At 43.5% G+C, this 25,567-nt stretch overlaps 1 protein-coding gene across 1 annotated transcript in view; it reads right to left on the reverse strand.

Moving 5' to 3' along the window:
• Positions 1-25,567, reverse strand: part of LOC112432436 (protein NLRC3) — a 3,307,575-nt gene that overhangs the window by 3,113,824 nt on the left and 168,184 nt on the right. Inside the window, exons 8-10 of the mRNA XM_076881152.1 lie at positions 22,452-22,649; positions 20,165-20,344; positions 17,689-17,862 (exon numbers count right to left, since the gene is read on the reverse strand). Of these exons, the coding sequence (XP_076737267.1) occupies positions 17,689-17,862; positions 20,165-20,344; positions 22,452-22,649 (552 nt within the window). The remainder of the gene's footprint in view (positions 1-17,688; positions 17,863-20,164; positions 20,345-22,451; positions 22,650-25,567) is intronic.

Here is a 25,567-nt window from a genome sequence, read left to right on the forward strand (position 1 = left end):
ACGTCAGATATGTCTGAGCTTGTTTTTATCCTCCTGCCTCCTGAATTTCCCAACCTCCCCACCACTTCTGATGTTATGTCTCTGATCTGATTCCAGTAAGATCCAAATTTTTCTTCAGCTTGCTGACTCCGGCAAACATGCAATAATTATGTCAGTTTAAGCAAGTTACTTGTCTTCCTTGGAACCCTTAAAATCCCCCGAGAGGTCACTTACGTTAAAAATAAATCTGACAAAATTTAAGCCGAGCTTTAAATCTTAACTGGAAATGTAGAAGATAATATAATAAAGGTATTACAAATTGTTACTTACAGATTTACATTTCAACATTTCAACTTCTAAACGTGTATTTTACTATGATCCTTCCTTCTTAGTTTAAATAATTTCAAAGCGCTATGACAGTAATCCCTGCCTTGACTCTTACACTGTCAGTTTTTTTAAATTTTAAAATACACAAGATAGTAAAATAATCAAGGACAGTCATATAAAAAAATTAAATAACTGCAAAAAACAAAACAAAACATATAAGTAGGTTAGGATCTCAAAAACCCATGTATCAAATATGACACCCTTGTCAATAGGGAAACCTGGTCATTTCTATTATGAAATATTCACTAATAACTTGGGGGGAATTATCTCTGACACAACATTAAATGACATCCTCCGGATTTCCAAATGTTGTGGTTTTAAACCTTTGAACTTTTCCATTCAGCTGTCTGCTGTTGCTGGTGAATGAAATCATCTCCAGCTTCACATTTTACAGTGAATCCAAAGCTGAATGTGTGACCCTTCAGTCACTGAGTTTATGGTGCTCTACATGTCTGATCGTCTCTCTGAGTCACTGCCAACATTCCTCTGAGTGATGCTTTTTCAGAGGAGCAAAGTTCTTGAAACTTCACAAATAGTTTACCAGGAAGGATAGAAATCTTCATTGTGTTTACAGAAAGTCGTTTGAGCACATGACAGTTACAGCATGTCTAAAAATAGTTCATTGACGAGAGCCATGATGGTGGCAAAACATACACATAGGACTCTCAGTTGTAAAATTAATAATTTATTTGGCTTAATTTATAAATCAAATCAATACAATGGCAAATTTATAATGACAGGTAAAGAATACATTTGTAATAGAGGTTTATACTGCTACTACTACTAATAATAAGAATTTGTTCTGAAATTGCAATGAACCCAAATGATGTCTGATACAAATACACATTTACTGGTTTTATTGGATAGTCATATTTTGGATTCAAATCCAAATTCTACTATCATCAGAAGTTTGGAGAAAATATTATGATAGTTCAAAACATAAATAAACAGAAACAAATAAATGAAATAATACAGTGATTCACAAATAGACACTTGTTCAAAAGATTTTATTTTATTCCTGTTTTCATTTGTGCTTTTCTTTGTTCGCTAAAGGTGCGCTGGAGGTCCAGAAAAAGAGAAGGAAAAGTTGCAGCCGTCTTTATTTCAAAATGTCCTTCCATTACAGAGGGAAGCTCCTCTCTTTCCTTGCAAGATTAGAGACTGCAGTGTGGAACCACCCATTGCAATGAATACCTTAAATAGTATAAACATATTTTACATAACAATGAACTGAATAATGTTATCATAGCCATAGCAAGATCAGCGAGTCACATTTCAGCATTTTTCTCCTTACAATAGGTGCTGCCATACGACAGAAACACTGTAGTGCTCCCCACTGCTCTGAGAAAATGTTGACGTCATTGTTGGCATTTTCACCACTGCTTTTTTGGAGTTGCCAATGACCATATTTAGATAAAAAGCTTGACGGCTAAGCTAGCTGCTAATACTAGCAAACTTGATTGGCAAGACACATATCTGCTAATTAGTGCTAAGAAACAAACTAAGTGCGCACAGTTTGTTCCTCCTGTGCAGAGAGGGTTAGTCTCCGAGCACTAAAAAGAAGAGAAAAGAGGAAGAGAGTAAAAAAAAGAAAAGAAAAGAAAAAAAACGGAAAAGAAAAAAAAAAAGAAATGTGATCAAAGTTACCTGTTTGACATCCTGATAGAAGAAAATCAGCTTCTTGGATCCGTTTGCAGCAAAGAATTCATGGATCAGACTGAACTGGAAGAATCAGACATTAATGACTCAAAGGTTCAACTCTGAGGAAGGATCACGTCTCTGAACTTACTCTGTCATCAGAGACGATGGCGTCTTCCACCGCCGCCTCCTCCAGGCTGCCGGCGTCGGCCAGCCTGCTCATCAGGTATTTATGTCGGGCATCCAGAGCTGCCCGCCGTTCCTCCTTCACGGCTCTCGCCTGTTTGGCTACTTCTCTCCTCGCCTCATTGGACAGCAGCATCGTGCTTTTACCAGACACCTGGAGAAACATCAGCTCAGTCTACAGACGCAGAGACCAGTGAGAGCTTGGCCCAAACATCTGCAGGTTTCTGAGGACCACGTTTGACCCTGACTGGAGGCATCGATTCTGAGTGTGACTGCCTAAACTGAGCTACTGTCCCCCCTCCACTGAGACGTTCTCCTGTGATGTGTCATGGGGGGAAGTGTTCCTCACGGTTGGACTCGTGACAAGTTCAGTCAGTTTATTCAAACTTTAAAAAGACGCATTTTCAGTCTCTGGATTTCAGCAGAAACAAATGTGAACACAGCACTTTTTGATTGAGTATAAAAGGATGAAAGAGTCAGTGATTAGTAACATTGTTGCTGACTGATGCTGTTGTAGAGCTGTCTTTGGATCCTCACCTTCCGGGAAGTCTTCCCTGGATTGCTCATATATCATTAACTTGTTTGTGTTCAGTAGAATCAGGTGTTGTGGATGCAGGTCGTAGCTGTGTGAGGCCTGTACAGTCAGCGCTGTGTGAGCGCTGTGTAACGTTAGCTTAGACTTCTTTCTGTTGTTATCATCCTTCAGGTTAATGTTGTTTTCATTATGCATCACAGGAAGTGTGGGTGGCTGTTAGCCTCACAGCTCATGGAGAGTTGCTGCTGCTCTGCCTCCTTTTTGATGTTTCTGCTCTTTGTGGCTTTGTGTTACTTTGTGTCGTGTCTGAAACAAAGTGAGTCCATGTTACTAACTGTAGTCGGCTCTCTGTCTCGTGCACAGCTGACTGTTGTCTGAATGAAAGTGTTTTTGTACTTTGTGTAATCTGTTGGGTCTTTGAGCCCTTTTTAAACAGCATATGAGCCATATGTATGTGTGTATATGAAAGGTTGTTTGTAATACATCAAACTGTTGCTTATTCTAGAGCTGCTGCTGTGCCTGATTGGTCTACTCGCTCGAAACTGAAGGTTGACTTGATTCTTTTGGTTTTTTACATTTTGTCAATAAACCAACTTCTTTATGATTTGAACGGCGTCTCTGACGTGTCACAGGCCTGTCAGCTTTCTTGGTGATTGGTATAGATTTGAGCTTCATGCTCTGGCTGTTGTTGGGTTTTCCTCTTTCATATTAAAGCTTTTGTCCTACATTTGGCTCTAAAGTCTAATTCTAATCCCAGCACTGTGTCTGGGTGTGTGATGCTTGTTTTCCTGCTCTTTCTCATGAAACAGTCACAACATTTTCAGTCCAACTTTCACTCTTTGCTGCGTTTGCTGCAGCTGCAGTGAACATGGTGCCGTTTGCCTTTAAGAAAGTTGTGCACAAAGGCTTTTTCTCTAGCAGACAGCTGTGTGGCTAAAAGTCAGATCATTTTTTACCACCTCAGTCACACTGGACTGAAACAAGAGTGAAACTAGGAAGAATCAGAGTTTGTCCAGTGACTGCACTGATTTTCTTCATATTCACAAACTGATTCTAAGTAGTTGCATCAGCTAATCACCCGGACACTGAGCGTCCAACACGCTCCCTGAAGGGAAACGATTACATCCTCCAAACAATCACAATCTGTCTCTGAACGACTGGAATTATTCTCTGATTTGTCAATAACTGGAATTTATCAATGCAGACACGTTGCCAACATGATGAAGTCAGTCTGAGTCGCATCTCTTTGGCTAACTTAACTCAAGTGGTTGCCGACTATTCTGGTTCTATTCCCATATAACAGCAGGGTTGCTGAGCACCTCTGTCACTCTGCACTTATGTTCCCAGTTCTCTTTTGTGGAGGAATTTTCCAGGAATTCCTGGGACCAGCTTTCCATGAGAGACCCGATCAGGAGCGACTGTCCTGGACACTCCCAGCATCACAGGGACTCACAAACCCGTCTACCACAGTGAGAAGACTGATGGTCACAGGCCCACATGTAGCTTTAGATCACACGTGTGCACTTCCTGTGGTCACTGCTGTAACTCTAGACTCACCGAGGGGCCAGTGGTTGGTGAGGCAGCAGCAGCTGAAGTCATGTGACTAATGGCTCTCAGCTTCTGTCCTCCTATTCGCCGGTGTCCTTCACCTGTCACACCTGGTCAAGAAAGAGTGAGAATGTTCAGAGCTTTAATGGAAAAGAATATTATTACATATAAAAGGCCTCTAACAAGTATTGTAGTGTTAATCAGGATGAAGTCCATCATGAAGACTTCAGAGTGCTTCAGACAGTCGGTGTTTCATCCACAGAGCCTCCAGTCTGCATATCAAAGTATCCTGAGGAATGACAGAACCCCGAGTTCCCCTCATTACATTCATGTGTGTGACTGTGAGGAAAAGGTGATTGTATGAACGTGTGTGAGCGAGTGAATGAGGCTTGTATCAGAGTGGAGATAATGTCAGCGGCACAAGCTGGACGCTGCAGGTGTCACATGTGAATCTGTGCATCAGTGTCTGCACCTTTGTGGAGGTGAAGCTCAGGAGGTTTGGATTTGTTCAAAGCTCTGTCTGCTCCATCTTTCTTTCCCTCAGGCCTCTCCAGATCAGGAAGGAGGTCCTGTTCTCCTTCTCCCTCCTGGATTTCTGGATCCAGGGAAGGATCAAAGTCTCTCAGCCCAGCATCAGAGCTTCTGGATGGGGGAGGACTGGAAGTTTCAGCTGGAGGCTGAGAGCCTGGATCTGCCATCTGAGTCACAATTCAAATATTCTCAGTAATCTCAAAAAGCAACAGAAAGGTGCCATTTTCATGAGCAGTGGGTTATCCAGCAGTTTGATTCATGTCAGCAGCATTTAGTTTGTAACTGCTGACTCACCTCTGGCTGTGTCCTGCTCTCAGGGTCACAGTGGACACTGTACCTTTGACCGAAGCTGCAAAGACAGTCAGCAGGGGTCTGGATGCATTCAGCACCACGTCCTTGTTGGGCAGACACCTTCAGTGACAGGACAGTTTATTATGCTGGTAACGTTAATAAGTCTGATCACCTGTAGAGCTCATTTAAACACATCAGCTGTAGAACATCATGTGTCATGGCGTGTCCAAACTCACAGGCTGCATCCTCCTGAGGACCCGGCCTTCAAGGTCTACGTGGGCCGGGTCCTCCAAAGGTCGGGTAGGCGGGAAGTGAGCGGCTGTGATGGTCTGGCCTTCAGATCCGCGTCACCGCTGTCTCGGTGGAGTTTAATAAACTCAGCCGTCTGCTCCTTGCTGTCTAAAATCTAACAGGACACTGGAGTAAACTCTCGACCGTCTCACACTTCTGTTTAATCACTTTTCTGTTTGGCGTTTATTCAGCTGTGTGAAAACTGTAACTTCAGCCAAACCAAACAAACAACACTGAAAAAAGCCAAACGATAACATTTTTACGTGATCTAAGTGACTTATATATCATGTTTAAACCTGAACAGCCAAAGGCCGTGGGGGTCCAAAAACGATGTGCCGGGAGTCCGCTGTTCTCGCCGGCTCTAATGACCCTCGACCTCCCGGTTAGCTATCCAGATGGTGGGTAACAGACGTCTCCAAAAACGTCAGAGCACTTTTGCAAATATGTGATATCTTGACAAACCGAGCAGATATTTGAAGTTTACACTCCTACATTCTCAAACAGGAGCCCCAGCAGAGATGGATGGCTGGCGCGGCTCTCCGGAGCCCCCAGTCAGAGCAGATGCAGGGCCAGCAGGTGTGGAGACCCCTGGCTGAGGCAGCTGAAGCTGTGGGTGGCTGTCAGCCAGCTCAGGATGCCTTTTGGGCTGCAGCAGCATAAAATCCTCAGCAGGCTGGGTAAGCTTGCGTGAGCTCTCTGTGGAGGCTGTTGCAGCTGAGATGGCTCACCCGAGCGGTGCAAACTTAGTTACCTTCAAGGCTCCAGAGTCAGCTGAGGTCAGCAGCTCAGCCTCTGGGGAGGTTACAATCCCTGGAACAGACAGGTCTCTACAACCAGAAACAGTCTTTGCATGTGCAGCTTCAGAACCAGACTTGAAGTTCCAGTTAGTGTCCGATGTCCCAGAAACACTCAGGTGCTCACTGAGCAATCTCTTGAGGCCAACACTCACAAAATCAAACAGTCTTTGAGCCTTTGTGGGAACATTTATCGTCTCTGCTGGAAACATCTGGGAGATGCAGCCTTAACACACTGGGCTTCACAAGTCCTTGGAGGCAGCTCACTAAACTCAGGGATGCAGACAAAATCAGCACTTGCAGGAACACAATGTGCCCTCTCACAATGAGCTTGGAAGCATAAACTGAGTTTTCCTCACTGACTGTTTCAGACAGGATTGTGGGAGCAACACAAAAAGCAGCTTCAGCTGGAAACACACAGTTTAGTGTCTTTGCTGCTCGCTTTAAGTCACAATAAACTGGAAACTCATTGTGTCTCATGTCAGAATCAAATCACTCATATACAGGAAAGGAAGAGGCGGAGCTTATTTCCTGCAGGGAGAGGTTAGCAGTCTGTGTCTTTCTCATTTCTGACTCCTAAAGAGCTGAAAAACACAGGCTGTTATTGGCTGGCTGACACTGGGATTAATGTCCTTGAAGCCAGCAGTCTTTAATGTCCAGGTTCAGAACGGGCAGGTGAAAAACAGTCCTTTATGTCCTCTGATGTTCAATAAACTGTCCTGATTACTGAGGGAGCAGAGAAAGTGTCTCCATCACTCACCACAGCTGGATGCTCTGAAATCCTGGAATCCAGCTGTGGAGAGGAGCGCCGGCGGCGTGGACGCAGTTTAGTAATCAGGGAACGGGAGGCAGGAGGGAAACACAGCTGGGACCAATTACACACACGAGACAGGAAACAGTAACACAGGACTGTCAAAGTAAAACAGGAAATATAACACAGAGTCCAAAGTAAGGAGACGTGGGACACAGTGAAGACACAGAAACAGAAACCAGAACTATAATCACAAAACAAACTCAGAAACATAAAGAGTGAATCAGCTGATTCAGTGTTTGTGACAAAAACATGGATCCTGGTTAATAACTTTTATTTGTTTGTTTCTGTATTATTTTGTGTATCGTTCTTATGAGCTGTTGTTTTGTCAGTGAAATATTATTTCATTGTTTTAAGCTTTTTGTTGACTTTGAAGTGCTTAAGTTGATATTTTTGAACATTTAATTTGTTCGATTATTGTCGAGTTGATAAAACTGTCAAACGCACAGCTGCTTCCAGCACGGCCGGAGGAGAGGTGGCCGAGCAGACGCACAACACACACAGCTCACAGGTTTGCATTTCTAGATATTGCAGATGTTGCAGAAATTGAGAGTAAAGAACTCAGAGATCCAGCGCTGTCTCCTGCCCCTTATTTATACACCACAACACAACGACAGGCGTAACTCACACAAACGGGTAACATGAGGCTCAGATGCTTTGGACGTGTTCACATATACTGGACACAGAATGATGAAGATGGAGCTGCAGGAAGGAGGAAAAGAGGAAAAACACAGAAAAGATTCACAGATGTGGTGAAAAAGGACACGACAGCTTCTGTTTGTTAGTTTGGTTTTTCTTTATTTGGTAAAGATTCAGAAATAAAGAGAAGATCACATGTTTGAATATTATATTAACGTTCTGTAATTACAACAAGTTGTAAAATCTTTCCAGAGTGAGACAGAGACTGTGCAGAGACTGTAGAAGGACAGAGCAGCAGCAGAGCAGTCCAGATACACTGATGATCCTCTGTCAGATCCAGAGGGACACACAGGGCTGATGCTGGACTCTACATTGTGTCTGACAGTGGAGCTGTTCTCAGAGCAGTTCACTCTGCAGCACTGACAGTCATCTGCACTTCATTCCTCTGTCAGTCACTGCTGGATGAAGCTCTCCTCTCCACCTCCCAGTAACATGGCCCAGTCAGAGCGTCTCTACACACAAGCTGCTGCTGCTTCAACCTCTCTGGATCATCAGGACACAGCTGCTCCTCTCTCAGCACACACACCGTCCTGTTTACCATCATCGCCTCCACCTGCAGAGAGAAGGAGGAAGAGCAGAGGAGATAAACGAGTGTTTCCAGAGACTCTTCATCAGCTGTCAGTCAGTGATGCAGCACATCCAGTATAAAGAGCAGCAGGGACGTCAGTGCTGGGACTGTACTAGGACTCATTGTTGCTTCACTTTTTCTAATCTTTGGATTTTTATTGAAGTTGCTGAAAATGTTTTTCCCTCCTAGTTTGAGTTTGGACTTTCATTCATTAGAAGAACCTTGGTGTGTCCACTCTGAGCTCTGTAGGAACCCCAACAACAAGCCCAACAATCCAGATGGACGGTTCCAGCTGTTAACTGGAGGAATTCCATCCAAACATCTGCTCTCACTAAATTCTTCCTCACCTACAGACTGTGTTCTTCACTGCTTTAAACTTGGAAATCAATGCAGTCATTGGTCTGCGTGCTGCTTTGTTCAGAGAGCTGATTGGCTGTTGACAGTGTTTGATCAGAGCGTGTCAGCCGTTACTATGGTGACCATAAAGGTGAGAAACAGGAAGTGTTTGTGTCCAATCCTGAAGCCTGTCACCGTTCTCCTCTCACAGCTTCACTGAGAAGCTGCAGCTTTACAGGAAACACTGGATCTTTGTTTCATACTGACTGTGTTTAGTACAATACTGCTGACAGCACCACCCACTCACTCCATCACTCTACTTAAAGCAGAGACTCCAGTCTGTAGTCTGGACTCTGCTGAAGATCAGACAGCTGCTTCACATCTGGATCCTTCAGGTTGTTTCCCCACAGGTCCAGCTGTCTCAGATGGGAGGGGTTGGACTTCAGTGCTGCTGCCAGATAATCACAGCTGATCTTTGACAAACCACAGTAACTCAATCTGTATAAAGAATGAAAGATGTAAGTTTATTAGACAAAGTGCTTGAAATCATTCAGTGTTTCATCATCTGTTCAGAGCTGAAGAAGGTTCAGAATGTAGAAGTTTAGAAAATGGAAACTCCAAACAGCTGAAGCCAACAGGAAGCAGCTTCAAACAAACACAACAAGAGAAAAAACTCTGAATGTTTCACATTAAAGTCGTACATTTCTCATAAAAACAGGACAAAGACTTGAAAAAGTCGTGTTTTTCCTTCCAGGAACCACATGGCTTCACTTTTAAAGGTGAAGTGTGACAGAAATGGACATATTTGAAGTCCAACACCTTTTTCCAGTCACATTATTAAAGCAGACAAACTACAAGCTCATTTTCATTCCAACAAGTCATCTTCTGACCTGGACTAACAACACTGGTCTCTATGTGCAGCTGGCTGTGAGACCAGTGCTCAGGGAGCGTCTACAAAGTGCAACACTGAAAGAACATCACACACTCATTTGCTTCCAGCACTTTCACACAAACATCTACTGTCATTATTGTCACCAAACTCTGTGGATCCTTTATTGCAAATTCAAATGGGATCAAATGGTCAGACAAAAGAGGGTTATGAGGAAATATGATGAAATGTTGTGTATTAGCAGCAAGTTATTGAATCATTTTCCTCAGAAACCAAACAAAATGATTGACAAACATGTTCTTACAAACTCAGTGTTGGACTTGGATCAGCAGGATAAGCTGATGTTTAAAGGCATTTGAGTCTCGCTGTATGAGAGTCCAGTTCTTACTCAATATTTATGGATGATGTTCTTTCAGTGTTGCACTTTGTTTGGCACAAAATGAAATTATTTGGCCTCTCAGATGCTTTTAGAGATTCCCAAATGACTGATGATGACATCTCTGGGGTCTGATTGATAGAAAAAAAATCTCTTTGAGACCTTTTGTAACTGACAAACTCTTCATCTGCTAACAACACTGAGTTGAATCTCCATGGCTGATAGTTGGAGCAGGCATCAGGAATACACATTGAAAAAGCAAGAGGAGAAATCACCAGAGTCTTATAATCACATTCTGTAACTAAAGGGAGACGTTTTTCTATACAAATATATGTTTTATGGACATTAGAAAAAAAAGAGTATTGACGTGAAGCAGGATTATGAAATCTCCATACATCAGCCAGCCCATAATTATCAAGAAAGCTCTGAATGACGCATGATGAGTTTGGACTAAGTGTACTTTTGTGTGAACTGTGGTCCATAGCAGATAATGAGCAGTTTAGGTCTCCCTCAAAGATGATATTGTGTGATGACATATTGGGGAGCCGCGCAAAGACATTAGTGAAAAATCTGTGATCGTCCCAATTAGAGGCGTAGCTATTTGCTAAGATCAAATGAAAACCATAAACTATATTTTCTGCACTTAAAATCCTGTAATTTTCTCATAAATCGACAGTGCGGCTTATGGATGAATTCTGGTTGTGCTTACTGACCTCGAACCGATTTTATGTGCTACACGGCGCTCAGAAACCTTTCAAAAGATGTTTTGGTACGACTTTGCTCAGCTACGAGGTCGCACCGCTTGATGGATTGTTGGAGCATTACAGCTACGAGGAGCCTCGCGGAGTGATACGTACTCTGCTTCAACGTAATATTACTGTATTGAGTGTGTATAAGGACCATAAATGGCACCTGTAAGAGACACGGTTACAAAGAGGGTTTCAAACTCCAGGCTGTCAGTCACGCAGTAGAACCTGGGAACAGAGCAGCTGCTTGTTATTATGCTCAGCGTCTGTTTACATTTTGACTGCACGATTGTGAGCTTTTTGTTATGCACAAAAACAACATTGTTTTCTTTTATTTATGGAGCATTATTATTTAATAAATGCTGATCATTTATTCCTGAGTAATTGTTTCATGTACATCTACGCTGTATGTTAATAAATGTGCCTGTGTGAGATTTGGGACACAGCTTTGACTAAGAACTCTCTTTTTGTTCGAACTTTCTGGCTTTAAAAATATCGAGATATATATCGTATATCGCCATCCAGCTAAAGAATATCGAGATATGAACTTTGGGTCATATCGCCCAGTCGTAATATTGCAATAGGTTGTCCGTTAAACTCAAGCGGGGCTTGGGCCCTGGCACGGCGTAGCCACACAATCCTGGTAGTAGTGACGCTCGGCTATGACGGCGTGCGGGTTACCAGCTGGCTTTCTCAGGATAGGGCTCCTGTGTGAGCGGTCGACAATAACGTCTTTATCCATACCCAGCACTTCACGTAGTAGCACGGATACGGCCGTGGAGGAGCTCGAGTCCAGGCCCTCTGGGATCCCTATGATGTGGATGTTAGCTCTCCGCTTCCTGCCTTCATCACATTTATCCTTCAGGTCAGACAGCTCCTCCTTCATACTCTCTACTGTAGACTGCAGGGTGGTCACCTCATCGCTCCACATTGACAGCCCATCCTCAGCTTCTTTCACTGTAACCTTTACTCCATCAACTTTGCCGCACGTCGCCGCCATGCTGTTAGCGATCTCATTTCTCAGTCCTTGCACGTCAGCCCTTATATTGTCAAAATCTTCTTTCAATGCATTTCTGACTTCTTCTTTTAACAGCGTACTAATGTCCTCTTTAATGGATTGAAGAAGCTCCAATTTTAGAGCAGTAGGATCCACATCACGCGCGTCTGTTGAGTCTGCTCTTCAGCGGCCGTAGAGCTGGACGCTGCCCTTTGGCCATCATCGATACTCTCGCCTGAGATCGCACCGGGGCTAAAATATTCACCTGCTCAGCTGTTTTTGATCAGTTTGAGCCTGTGTGGTTTGATCAGGTGGAGGAACGATGTGATGCTATAAAGACATCATCTTGTCCAAATGATGTTGTTCCAACACGTGTTTAAAAAGATTTTAAAGGTTGTTGGTTCCGACATCTTAGCGATTTCTAACAGCAGTCTTAGTTCAGGTGTTGTACAGCCTGTTTTAAACATGCTGTTGTACAGCCTGTACTAAAAACCTGATCTGGATCCTCTGTCCGCTCAAATTTCAGGCCTATTTCAAAGCTTCCCTTCCTGTCGAAGATTTTGTAAAAGATTATATTTGTTCAGCTGCAATCTGTTGTAAAGGTTTCAGTCTGGTTTTAAAGCTCTTCACAGCACTGAAACTGCACTTTGAAAAGTTCTTAATGATCTTTTATCAGCCACTGATCAGGAGACTCCGCTGTGCTTTTGGATCTGACCGCTGCCTTGACCACAGCATCTTGACCTCACCATTGGAGCATGGCGGCATCAAGGGCGCTCTATTAGACTGGTTCAGCTCTTTTATTAAATCGCATTATTACATTTGGGGCTTATATTTGACGGCAATTTGAAAAACAGCTGAGCTCAGTTGTACAGCGGTCTTTCTTCAAACTGAGGCTTTTATCTAAGGTGAGATCATTTATATCTTTTAAAAACCTTGAACGGGCGATCCACGTTTTCATGACGTCCCAGCTGGATTATTGTAACTCCTTATATGTTGGAGTTAGTGGGACCTGCCTGGCAAGACTGCAGCTGGTCCAGAAAGCTGCAGCTCGTCTTCTGACACAAGCTCAAAGACATTTATCGTCCCAACAACCACATATACGCTGGTCCCTCGCTGTAACACAGTTCACCTTTGGCGGCCTCGCTGTTTTGCTGATCTTTTTTGTGCAATTTTGCATGCTTTTGTTTTGTACAGCGCGTTGTGTTCTGCGTCCTGATTGGCTGTAGACCATTGTCAGCCAATCTCGTGCCGTGTCTCCTGTACAGTACAGAATGTGTTCAAATTTACAGCAGTGTGACTCTGCAGTGCTGCACTGTATGTTTGTACGTTTTGTCCCAACAAACAACAATGATGACGAGACGTTTTGCACCTGTGGTAGCAGCCAAAGGCAGAGGAAGATGCTGACCATCATAGTTTCAACAAGGAGGCAAAAAGGTTGTAACTGTCCACAACAAGAACATCGTAAGGATGGAGTCAGCTTTGGCTTTGTGGATCAGTGACCGCAGGAAAAAGAACATCGTGCTGGACACCAACATTATCTGCAGAAAAACTCAAAAGCTTTATGCAACTTTACCTGACAGCGAGGAGCCCAGGCCATGGACGAGTGCTCCTCACACAGAAGCTCATTTAATGCCAGCAAAGGCTGATTTGACACGTTTCAGAAACACTTTGCTTTCACTCTTTAATAATGAACTTATTTTTCTATGAAGGTTTGAACTTTGTTTAAACAAGAGAGAAAAGTGTGAAAATGTTCATGCCTGTCTGAGAAAAGTGTAGAAAGTGTGCAGTGAGGGTTTAACTGCCTTAAAACTTCTATAATACTTGTAAAACATAAAGCTGCTACTTCATTCTGAGACTTATTTTTAGAACGTAACTCGATAAACGAGCGACCGCAGTAATGTATTGTGTTTATTTTGAAAACTCTCAACAGGATCTTCAGATTTATTTTGAAAGCTTTATCTGGAAAACACAAACACATAAGCAGGAAACAAAGAGCGTGATATGAAACGATAGACGTTTTCATATGGTCATCATATATACATCGTTCTATCGAACAGCCCCAGCTCCTGCTGTCAGTCTCTGTAAATCTGCTCTTAAAACACATTTGTATTCACTGGCTTTTAATACAGCATGAGAGTTATTTGATATTTGATGTGTGATATTAATATTAGGAGTTATTTTAATAGTTATTTTGGATTCTTGTACAGCACTGTGGTCAACGCTGCTGCTGTAATTAATGTGCTAGAAACACATAAACAATCTGCAGTTAAACATCCAAAACTAAAGATGTGATCGCTGCCTTTAGAAAATGTGCTGATGCACAAGATATCAGCTCCATTAAGGTGGAATGTGGCCGTGTTAGAAACATGTTGGAAGAAGTTTGAAGCTGAAACTGTGAAGCTGAGAGTGAAAGAGCTCCAGCGTCTGTCACAGGAAACTTTCTTATTTCCACACTGATGAAAGCATCAAGCTTTGATTTCCTGCTGCTTTTATTGAGTCACACTGTGAAACTGAGCCACAGCTGAACCAGCATCCCTGTACAGCAGACACTTACAGCGCTTGGCTGCTTCCATTGGACCCTCTGCACAGAGCTTCAGTTTCCTCTTCTGGTCCCAAAGTGCAGAACAACAAGGTTTCAAACAGCTTCGTTCCAGCAGCATCAGCCACAGACATGCAGAGAGAATCCTTTGGTTGTGTTGTGTGTTTGCATATCTGCTGTGTTGCTTTGTGAGGATGGATCATCTCCTGCAGCTCCAGATAAACAAGCTGGACCTGAACCTGGTAGCTTCACTTAGAAGACACTTGTGACGGGAACGTGTGAGAAGTTTTGTGCAGACAAGTTTGGATTTAGAGTGTGGGACGAGCTCTCCACAGTCTTTGTGGAGATCCACATTCTGCATACTGCCTGTGAGAAGCTGCAGACATTTGTCCTCCAAATCCACTGAGCAGCTGCTCGTGGTGGTATTAGCTTCATGTGTGCGTGTTAGCATGAAGCCTCGGTCACACTCTGCTGTGGACACGGTCACGGACAGCTGGACGCCTGATGGACGAGTCGTCCTTCCTGTTAAACTTCTTTGAGCATGAGAATAGCATAAGAAGCTCAGTGGACACTGTTCAGTGTTTTAACTCTCGCTTTCTGATGGGTTTAGATTTTATTATTGTCATTTGTATTAGGAAATATTTAACCATATATTCTTAGAGGTGTATAATCAATTGTGTAGTGATAGGATGTGTGATCTTTAGCAGGCTGCAGGGGCTTGGTGTGTATTCCACACTGGAATGCACACCCACATCCTGGGAGCACGAGAGAGGTCGTACCTTCTCTTATTGTTTTATGGCAGGATTAACGTAGCTACGTCTGTTCTAGTCTAAGTGCTTTTTGTTTAGATGAACTGCTGGACTTCCTCACCATGTTATCTAGGGTGAACCATCTAGGGTGAAGGGGGGTCTACCCTCTTCCTGACCAAGGATGTTATATGACCCTTTGATCAGCAGTACCACGCACACACACACACACACACACACACACACACACACACACACACACACACACACACACACACACACACACACACACACACACACACACACACACACACACAGTATTCTTTGTTCACATGTATACCTATGTGAGATGCTATATGTTAATGACCCTATGCATATTCATGTAACCACAATAAAAGGAGTGCTATGGGGAGCCTGGCTGAGAGTCTGATGGTGGTCAAGTGGTGGAACGACGCTTGGCTCCAGCCAGGTCTCCCTCATGCATGAGTAAACCAGAGAACTTTGGTGCCTTGTGTCTTGCTTTTTGCTGCGTAGCAGATTGTCCTTAACGTTCCAGTGGATAGGTTCAAACTACAAACCTATCACTTTCACTTCAGCTTCACCAACAACAGCACAACCAGAGCAGCCCACTGCCTGCATGGCTGGGACAGCGCCCCCTGGTGACTGTAAACCACTACAACATGTAGACGGCCGTCTGCAGGCTGGATGTAGCACCACCGCAGAGACGTGCTGCAGCTCTGTTTAGTTACCCAGCTGACAGCAGAGGCTGTAGTTTACTGTTACCAACATGGAAAACTGAAGCTTCACCAGCTGGAGCTACAGAGCTGGAGAACAAAGGAGACTGAGAGGCCAGAATGATGTGGGAGGAAACATCAAGAGCCTGTTTGAAAGGAGACACATGTGGATGCTGTGCCAGTCTGTGGTCTGTCAGAAGTCAGCTGAGTCACACTGCAAGAAGCTGCAGAATCTCAGAGGAGGAGATTTGGAAGTGTTTGTGGGACAAACTGGACTCAAAGAAAGACGATGTTTGTGAAGTCTTTGGTGGAGGTGAGCAGTGTGAAGCAGAACACATGCAGATGAATCAGGAGGTCAGCATCAGTGTCTCCTTGTGGTGGACGGTAAAAGAATCAGAGCCAACGCTCCCGTCCACCCTCGGCATGAAGCAGTGCTGTTTCTGAAACAGGAGGACAAGTCCAGAGAAGACAGAGGAAGCAAAGATGAGGGTGGGACAGGACAGCAGGACTTTCTTCACACCTGCAGCTCCATCACACTGCTGTAGCTCCTCTTCATCACACATGTACCTGCAGCCTGTCTTCAAGTCCAGGAGTCACCTCCACACAGTGTAGAAGCCTCCTGTGCAGACCATGGAGTCCAGCCTCTGTCAGGGAAGTCGGCACTAAAGCCTGAAAGACTTCAATCTGTCTCTGCTCCACCCGAGAAAGACCAGCACCGTACTTGTTGTGCATTCAAGGAGGGAACATCAGCGCTGCATCGTGGGAACAACACCGCAGGAACAAAGACACAGCACAGCCGATGAAGGACGAGGACAAAGGAAAGGTGAGTGAGAAGACCCCGGTGGTGTGGACGGACCTGCAGGGGCTCCAAGACTGAGGAGCAGAGACGTCCATGTACCAGCTGAGGATGCTGCAGTGATCCAGGGAGCTCGGTCCAATCTGAGGCCGTGTGAACTACGTGGACCACAGTTTCTTCACAGACTTCAGCCACGTGAACATCTGGAGATCCAACAGTGCACGAGCTGTGAGCCATCAGCTGTTTCTCTCATCAGCTGCTGGAATGAGAGCTGCTGGAATCATCTCGAGCAGCAGGAAATCACTGATGTTGTTTCTAACCAAAGATATGGGACTGAGCTCCGCTGAGCTCCTTCTACTTTCATCCAGATAGAAACTGCTACAGTCTGCTGATTATTGCTTTGCCTCCATCACACGAGCTCTTTATCCTGTTCTTCACTCTCATTGGTTCTTTGTCTGCTTGTTTTTACAACAGTAGTCTTCTGATTGGTCAAAGACAATCAGCTGTGACTAAATGTAGCTCCTACAGCAGTGATGGGAATAACTACTGAAGCTAATCCAGTATCAAAGCTCAGGAATCAGCAGCTCCCACCTCGTTTTCTTTCAACAACTATTTTTAGCTGCTGTGTTTTTGTGTTTCTGCAGACCTCAGACATCCTGCTGCTCTGGACAACTTTTTCATTCTTTTTTATCATTATTTTGCTTTTCTTTTATTATTATGTTATATGTATTAATATGTGAAACACTTATTCTTTGTGTTTTTGCTTTGCTCCTGTCAAACTGCTTTAATAAAATCTGCTGCAGTCTAAACTGTGGACGTTCCCTTTTTAACCCTTTGTGAAACAATAAAGGTTTAAATCTGAGTATTCATCTATGTTAGTGTTTAATGGGTCTAATAGGTTGCTTTGGCCTTTCCCAGTAATATCTTCCCTTGCAGTCTGTGGTCCAGGCTTCTAAAACCATCCCAGGTTAACAAGAACTACAATCTAGAGGAGAGCTGCCATAACAGGTGTGACTGATGAGATCTGACCTGCAAGGTTACTCAGGTTTGTTTGTATCAGGACAAGCAGGGAAGCCGCCTGGACGTCAAAGTAGTTAGAGCTGGGCGAGTGTCCTCACCCACATCGGCTTCACAACTCTGCATCATCTACTGAGTAAGACTCAGAGCATCAGAGATTAGAAGGTCTACAAAGAGCTGAACCAGACTTCCTGTATAAAGGTTTTAGTTCCACAGATCGACAGTGTCAGCACAACTAAAACGTGGAGACTGACCTCAGAGTTTCAATTTGATGTTGTGGATTCTCCAGAAGAACACACAGCTGCTTCACTCCTGAATCCTGAAGCTTGTGATAGCTCAGGTCCACCTCTCTGGGATACGAAGGGTTGAGCTTCAGCACTGCTTCCAGATAATCACAGCTGATCTCTGACAAATCACAGCGCTCCAATCTGTATAGAGAATGAAAGATGTAAGTTTATTAGACAAAGTGCTTGAAATCATTCAGTGTTTCATCATCTGTTCAGAGCTGAAGAAGGTTCAGAATGTAGAAGTTTAGAAAATGGAAACTCCAAACAGCTGAAGCCAACAGGAAGCAGCTTCAAACAAACACAACAAGAGAAAAAACTCTGAATGTTTCACATTAAAGTCGTACATTTCTAACAAGAGTGTTTTAAAGACAGAGTCACTGATGATCATCTTCTGCCCAGTAAAACTTTGGTTTTCCACATGTGAGTGTTAATGATGCACAAAGACTGTGAGTGCAAAGAGGGAGCGAGGAGGATGACAGAGAGATGGTACAGGAGCATCAAGAACCCGGCGAGGAAATGAGCAGAAGGACTTTGGAGCCTGTTGGATTGAAGCTTTCACAGAGACGTGTTTGACTGGACACCACCAGGACAGACTTTTAATCCCAGGATTTGGATGAGCTTTCTGTCTTTATGGTCACAAATGATGCTGTAACTCTGTGAATGTCCTGGAACTGTCAGCAGTGTGGTTACGTCCTTTTGACCTGAGTTTCCACAGCTCTTATAACAGCAGTGTACATTCAGACTGAGACACGCTTCAGTCTGTATGGACCTGTTTCTGTAGCTGCCACCATCATTCTACGGTCGTGTCCAAATTCATGGGCTGCATCCTCCCGAGGACCCGGCCTTTGCGGTCTACGTGGGCTGGGTCCTCAGAAGGTCGGGTAGGCTGGAAATAAACGGCTGGGGAAATTGGACGGTCTAGCCTTCTGATTAGCGTCACCGCTGTCTCGGTGGAGTTTAATAAACTCAGCCGTCTGCTCCTTGCTATCTAAAATATAACAGGACACTGGCGTAAATTCTCGACCGTCTCATACTTCTGTTTAATCAGTTTTCTGTTTGACGTTTAGTCAGCTCTGTAAAGACCAAGGAGGAACCCACCTGGGGGATTAATAAAGTTTTATTTTATCTAATCTAATCTAATAACTTTAATCTCAGCCAAACCGATTTACTCACAAACAAACAAAACACTGAAAGAAGCCCAACAATAACATTTTGAGGTTGTCTAAGTGACTTATATATCACGTTTAACCTGAGTAGCGAAAGTCCGCGGTGATGTGAAAATGATGTGCCGGGAGTTGTGCCGTTCTCGGCGGCTTCAGTGACCCTCGAGCTCCCGGCGAGCTATCGAGCTGGTGGGTAGCAGACGTCTCCGAAAACGTCGAAGCACTTTTGGAAATATGCGGTATCTTGATAAACCGAGCAGATATTTGATGTTTACACAGCTACTTTCTCGCCTGAAAATATGTTAAAAGTTTATTTTGTGACCCAGAAAGATTAGTATGAGTCATTTTAAAACTTAGTAGCGGCCGCCATTGTTGGAAACTGGAGTTTGGCTGGGCCGCGCTATGAATTCTGGGATATGGTAGGCCACGAAGGACACACCCGACCCATCCTTCAAATTCGGGGAAAAGGAGGACGCATTTGTTGGCTGCATTCGGAGGAGTCTACGAATTTGGACAGCCTTCGACGCGTCGCTGTGACGTATTAGGTCTACAAATGCGGCCTCAGGAGGATGCAGCCCATGAATTTGGACACAACCTAAATGTTTGTACATCAGCTTATCAAATCCTGTCTGCTGTCTTCATTTATTACTCTTCACCTGCTTCACTGTCACTGTGTGGGCGGAGCAGCCTGAGCCCCGCCCACACAGACACAGCTCCTCTCTGGAGCAAAACTTCTGCTTCATCTCCGCCTCTTTTCTTCATCCTCCACCTCTCTTTTCTCTTCTTCGGTGTTCTGCAGCCACAGAGCCTCACAGCCATTAGCACGCCCATACCTGAGCAGCTAGCATTACCCAGCATGCCGTGCAGCAGTGTCAGTTTGTAAATGTGCAAGAATTCCTGCTCCAAACTGTTTCACAGAGTGCTGTGTGCCGTGACCTTTGACCTGCTAAAGACAGTCAGCTGTGGATTATTCATTGTTGTGTCTGATACTTAGAACTGTGAGGAAGAAGCTACACAGTTAATCAGGGTCCCCTCTCTCTGAATCAGGAAAGGTGGGCAGGCCGCGTGTGGGCCGCGGGCCATACGTTGAGTATCACTGTTTGAAATGTGAACACTGTTCTGCTGCAGTCAATGGACTAAACCAGAGAAGAAGAAAACAGACTTTACCATGAAGATCCTCAGTGTGGATCAGTATAATATCAGCCTGATGTCTGCAGTTTAGTGTCAGCACAACTTTCACATCATATTCATCTCAGCACAACTAAAACATGCTGACTGACCTCAGAGTTTCAAATCGACATCGTGGATTCTCCCGAAAATCACACAGATGCTTCACTCCTGAACCCTTCAGGTTGCTGTAGGTTCCACTCAGGTCCACCTCTGTGGGATACGAGGGGTTGGACTTCAGTGCTGCTGCCAGATAATCAAGGCCAATATCTGACAAACCACAGCCCATCAATCTGTATAAAGAATGAAAGATGTAAGTTTATTAGACAAAGTGCTTGAAATCATTCAGTGTTTCATCATCTGTTCAGAGCTGAAGAAGGTTCAGAATGTAGAAGTTTAGAAAATGGAAACTCCAAACAGCTGAAGCCAACAGGAAGCAGCTTCAAACAAACACAACAAGAGAAAAAACTCTGAATGTTTCACATTAAAGTCGTACATTTCTCATAAAAACAGGACAAAGACTTGAAAAAGTCGTGTTTTTCCTTCCAGGAACCACATGGCTTCACTTTTAAAGGTGAAGTGTGACAGAAATGGACATATTTGAAGTCCAACACCTTTTTCCAGTCACATTATTAAAGCAGACAAACTACAAGCTCATTTTCATTCCAACAAGTCATCTTCTGACCTGGACTAACAACACTGGTCTCTATGTGCAGCTGGCTGTGAGACCAGTGCTCAGGGAGCGTCTACAAAGTGCAACACTGAAAGAACATCACACACTCATTTGCTTCCAGCACTTTCACACAAACATCTACTGTCATTATTGTCACCAAACTCTGTGGATCCTTTATTGCAAATTCAAATGGGATCAAATGGTCAGACAAAAGAGGGTTATGAGGAAATATGATGAAATGTTGTGTATTAGCAGCAACTTATTGAATCATTTTCCTCAGAAACCAAACAAAATGATTGACAAACATGTTTTTACAAACTCAGTGTTGGACTTGGATCAGCAGGATAAGCTGATGTTTAAAGGCATTTGAGTCTCGCTGTATGAGAGTCCAGTTCTTACTCAATATTTATGGATGATGTTCTTTCAGTGTTGCACTTTGTAGACGCTCCCTGAGCCTCACAGCCAGCTGCACATGGACCAGCTGACATTACCCAGCATTAGAGGCGGCTGTAAAAAATTCATGTTCCCATTTAAATGGTTTTAATTTGAATAAAACGATGTTGATTCATTCAATCCTGAATCGATGTTTAATATAAATGTATTTTGCCAGAATCTCAGGTTAAAGCTCACAAACTATTTCAACAAGCAGCAAACAGCTAAAACAGTAAATGAGAGCAGCTAAACACACAAAGATGGAAACACAGAGCGTGGATCGTTCACTCGACGGCACGTACACGGACACGCCGTCGGGGCTGAAAGTGGACAGCTCACAGATCCTGAAGCTGCAGGTTTCATCTGTCTCCAACCAAAACTGAGTGAAGCAGCAGCAAAAGAAGATCCAAACTCTGCTTCACGTTTGATCAATATGCTCATGAATTCTCTCTGACTTTGGCTGTTCCTGCCTGCACAGCTCTCTCTCTCTCAGTGTACTCCAAGAACAGCTTCAAACATCTGTTTCTGCATCATTCACTGTTTATTAGCCACCAGTCTGCTGTTGTGTTCAGTGCTGTCGGCCTCTGACAGTAAAGCCTCATTTCTGCTGTTCCATGGAAACTTTTTAAAAAGATGACAGATTACAAACTCTCAGCTGTGTCTGTAATCAAACCTCTGTAACTTTGCTTCACTTCAGCAGCATCAGCTCATGTTCACATGTTGCTTCATGGTTTGCTTCAGTTTTTGATCGACTGCAGAATATTTTGAAGGTTATCTGCTATAAAAAGCCAGAAGAGGAAAATCTGCTTCATGTGTTTCTGTTTGATCCTCAGTGACTTTGACACAAAGGCCTCTGCTGTGATGATCACACCTCTGATCAAGTCTCACAGTGTCACAACTGATAAATGATCAGAGTTAGAATATTTCTGACTGTCTGCTGTGTGCCGTGACCTTTGACCTGCTAAAGACAGTCAGCTGTGGATTATTCATTGTTGTGTCTGATACTTAGAACTGTGAGGAAGAAGCTACACAGTTAATCAGGGTCCCCTCTCTCTGAATCAGGAAAGGTGGGCAGGCCGCGTGTGGGCCGCGGGCCATACGTTGAGTATCACTGTTTGAAATGTGAACATTGTTCTGCTGCAGTCAATGGACTAAACCAGAGAAGAAGAAAACAGACTTTACCATGAAGATCCTCAGTGTGGATCAGTATAATATCAGCCTGATGTCTGCAGTTTAGTGTCAGCACAACTTTCACATCATATTCATCTCAGCACAACTAAAACATGCTGACTGACCTCAGAGTTTCAAGTTTACATCCTGGACTCTCCAGGAAACCACACAGATGCTTCACTCCTGAATCCCGCAGCTTGTTCTTAGTTGAAGAAGAGGAGGAGTCATTACTCAGGTCCAGCTGTCTCAGATGGGAGGGGTTGGACTTCAGTGCTGCTGCCAGATAATCACAGCTGATCTCTGACAAACCACAGTTCCACAATCTGTATAAAGAATGAAAGATGTAAGTTTATTAGACAAAGTGCTTGAAATCATTCAGTGTTTCATCATCTGTTCAGACCTGAAGAAGGTTCAGAATGTAGAAGTTTAGAAAATGGAAACTCCAAACAGCTGAAGCCAACAGGAAGCAGCTTCAAACAAACACAACAAGAGAAAAAACTCTGAATGTTTCACATTAAAGTTGTACATTTCTCATAAAAACAGGACAAAGACTTGAAAAAGTCGTGTTTTTCCTTCCAGGAACCACATGGCTTCACTTTTATAGGTGAAGTGTGACAGAAATGGACATATTGAAATCAATGATATCAAAGCTGGAATCAAATGAGTCCAAGTCTTCTGCTGATTCAGCATCACATTCATCTTTGCTCCTTGTTCTGCATTCCCACCATAAATATAAAGAGGCAAAACTCACATTTTCCAAAATCCTCTTTAAGCTTCGACAATAAAGGAAGATAGTTTTATACAAGTCTTTGTGGTTTTCTTGTCACCCAGATGCCCGAGTACTTAAACTTCTTATAGCTGGGTTTAAAAGGGGCTAAAATACACAAAACTCCCCAGTTGTCGTACAGATAGACTTTGCCTCGCTCTTCCCAAAATTCACTTTATATCCAGAAATTGTCCCAAATTCCTTAAGTATGCATTAAGGTGACCTTGAGGCTCTTAAAGGCACATATAAATAAAACGTATTATTATTATTATTGTAAGTCTATCCAAAAGTTTGTGGAGGCTGTTCGATGGGTTGGAAATAAATAAAATCCTGTCGTCGTCATAAAGAAAGACTTCATGTTCGATACCCCCTCGATGTTTTCCCTCAACACCAACACATTGTCTCAGAGCAACAGCTAGCGGTTCAATGGCAAAAAGGAGACAGAGGGCATCCCTGTCCTGGGGGGCAGATTATTGTTAGTCTGGACGGCTGTTAGAGGGGAGCAATACAATACTTTTATCCAAGATACAAAATTAAAGACACATTTTTTAAGCGTATAAAAAAAAATCCCATCTCACCCGATCCAACGCCTTTTCTGCGTCAAGCCAAATTACAGTTTCCAATGTATCACCTTTAACATGGGTATAAATGATATTTAATAGAGCTCTAATGTTCAAAAAAGAGTGCCTAATAAAGCCCGTCTGGTGAAATAATGGAGGACAAATACTTGTGTAAGCGACGGGCCAACACTTGAGCCAGGATCTTGGTGTCTGTGTTGAACAAAGATATTAAACGACATGAACGACAATCTAAATGGTCTTTTTCCTGTTTTACAATTAAACACATCACTGCTTGATGCATTGTTGGAGGCAACGACTGTGAGAGGAAGGATTCTTCAAAAGTTGATTTTAACAGTGAATTCAGTCGGTCAGAAAACTTTATGAAAAAATCAGATGGATACCCGTCGGGGCAGCAGATTTTCCAGACTGCATGCTCCGTACGGCCGTTTCAATTCCAACATTAGAGACAGGTTCCTCCAGACTAGCGATCGCATCTTCTCCCAAGGAGGGAATATAAAACACCTTATTGAAATCATTGTGGATCTCAAGGATAGTTGGTTGTCTGTAGACCTTATTCCCTGGTCATTGTAGATCTCAAGGATAGTTGGTTAGCTGTTCTTAGTCGTAGCTGGTGAGCTGATAACTCGCCTGTTTTTTCTCCATGTCCATAAGCGTAGCTGCAACTTTGACTCAGCTTGTTTTGTAGATATGAGATTGTATTCAGTTTGTCATTGTAACCGCTGTGTATATAATACAGGCTCAGGAGAGTGGCTGCACACAGCATGTAGTTTAGTGTCACGGTCACAGTGGCTGACCGTATGGAGAGTGTGTGGAGGACTCAGGCGCAGACACTGGCACAGACATGAAACTGAGTTTTGAACGAAAAGCGAGCCTTTATTTCGGCTGAAGACATCAAACAAGGCAGAATCACAGTGAAGAGAACTAAACTGGGGAACTAATACTATAATAAATCATGAAGACACAGAAAGCTATGGCTAAGAATACAAAAGACTGGGCATGAAAATATGGAGGGTGGGAACACAGATGACGCGACACAGAGACTAAATACACATGAGGGATGATCAAGTTCCAAAGATTAAAACTGTCAAACCTGCAGGGGGGATTGGCTGTTCCAAACCTGAAAAATTATTTCTGGGCAGCTCAGATGAGACCCCTGACTGTATGGGTGCGGGATTTGTCTGAAACTCAGTGGCTAAACATTGAGAAGACAATGTGCGAAAGATCATTGGAATCCCTGCTTTTTTCTAACATTTCAATTAAAAATGTGCATATGGGGGAACGGATGAGGGTCACACTAAAGATTTGGCGTAGAATCAAACAATCATTTGGTCTTCCAAAAGAAATTTCAATTCTATCAAGCCTCTCCTCCCTGCAGGGTTTTTCTCCTATTGTGGAAGACTCTGGCTTCAGAGCATGGTCACATAGTAGGTTTCATAAACTTTGTCATGTTGTGAGGAATGGGCACCTGAGCTCATTTGAACAGTTGAGGTCAGTTTCGGCTTCCTTCTTCTGACTTTTTTAGATTTCTGCAGCTAAGAAGCCTTTTGACAAAACATAAAGAATGGAGGCAAGTTTTGGAGCCCTCACCCATTGAGGAAATATTTCTAAAAACATTTCAAAGTCATTCCTCCCCAAAATTAATCAGTCATTTTTATAACGCATTTATGAGTTTCAATACAAATGCAACTTTGGATATTAAGGCAAGGTGGGAAGCTGAGACTGGCACTCAAATCTCAGAGGACACCTGGGAAGAGGTGTTCGGTGAAGCCCATCTGGTGACTAATTCTGGGCTGTGGAGAGAATTTAAATGGAAGGTGGTCATGAGATATTTTAGAACCCCAGAGATAATTGCCAAAATGAAGCCTACAAATCCTGACACCTGCTGGCGAAATTG

The sequence above is a fragment of the Maylandia zebra genome, unplaced genomic scaffold (assembly GCF_041146795.1).
Source record: "Maylandia zebra isolate NMK-2024a unplaced genomic scaffold, Mzebra_GT3a scaffold03, whole genome shotgun sequence".
Lineage (NCBI taxonomy): Eukaryota > Metazoa > Chordata > Actinopteri > Cichliformes > Cichlidae > Maylandia > Maylandia zebra.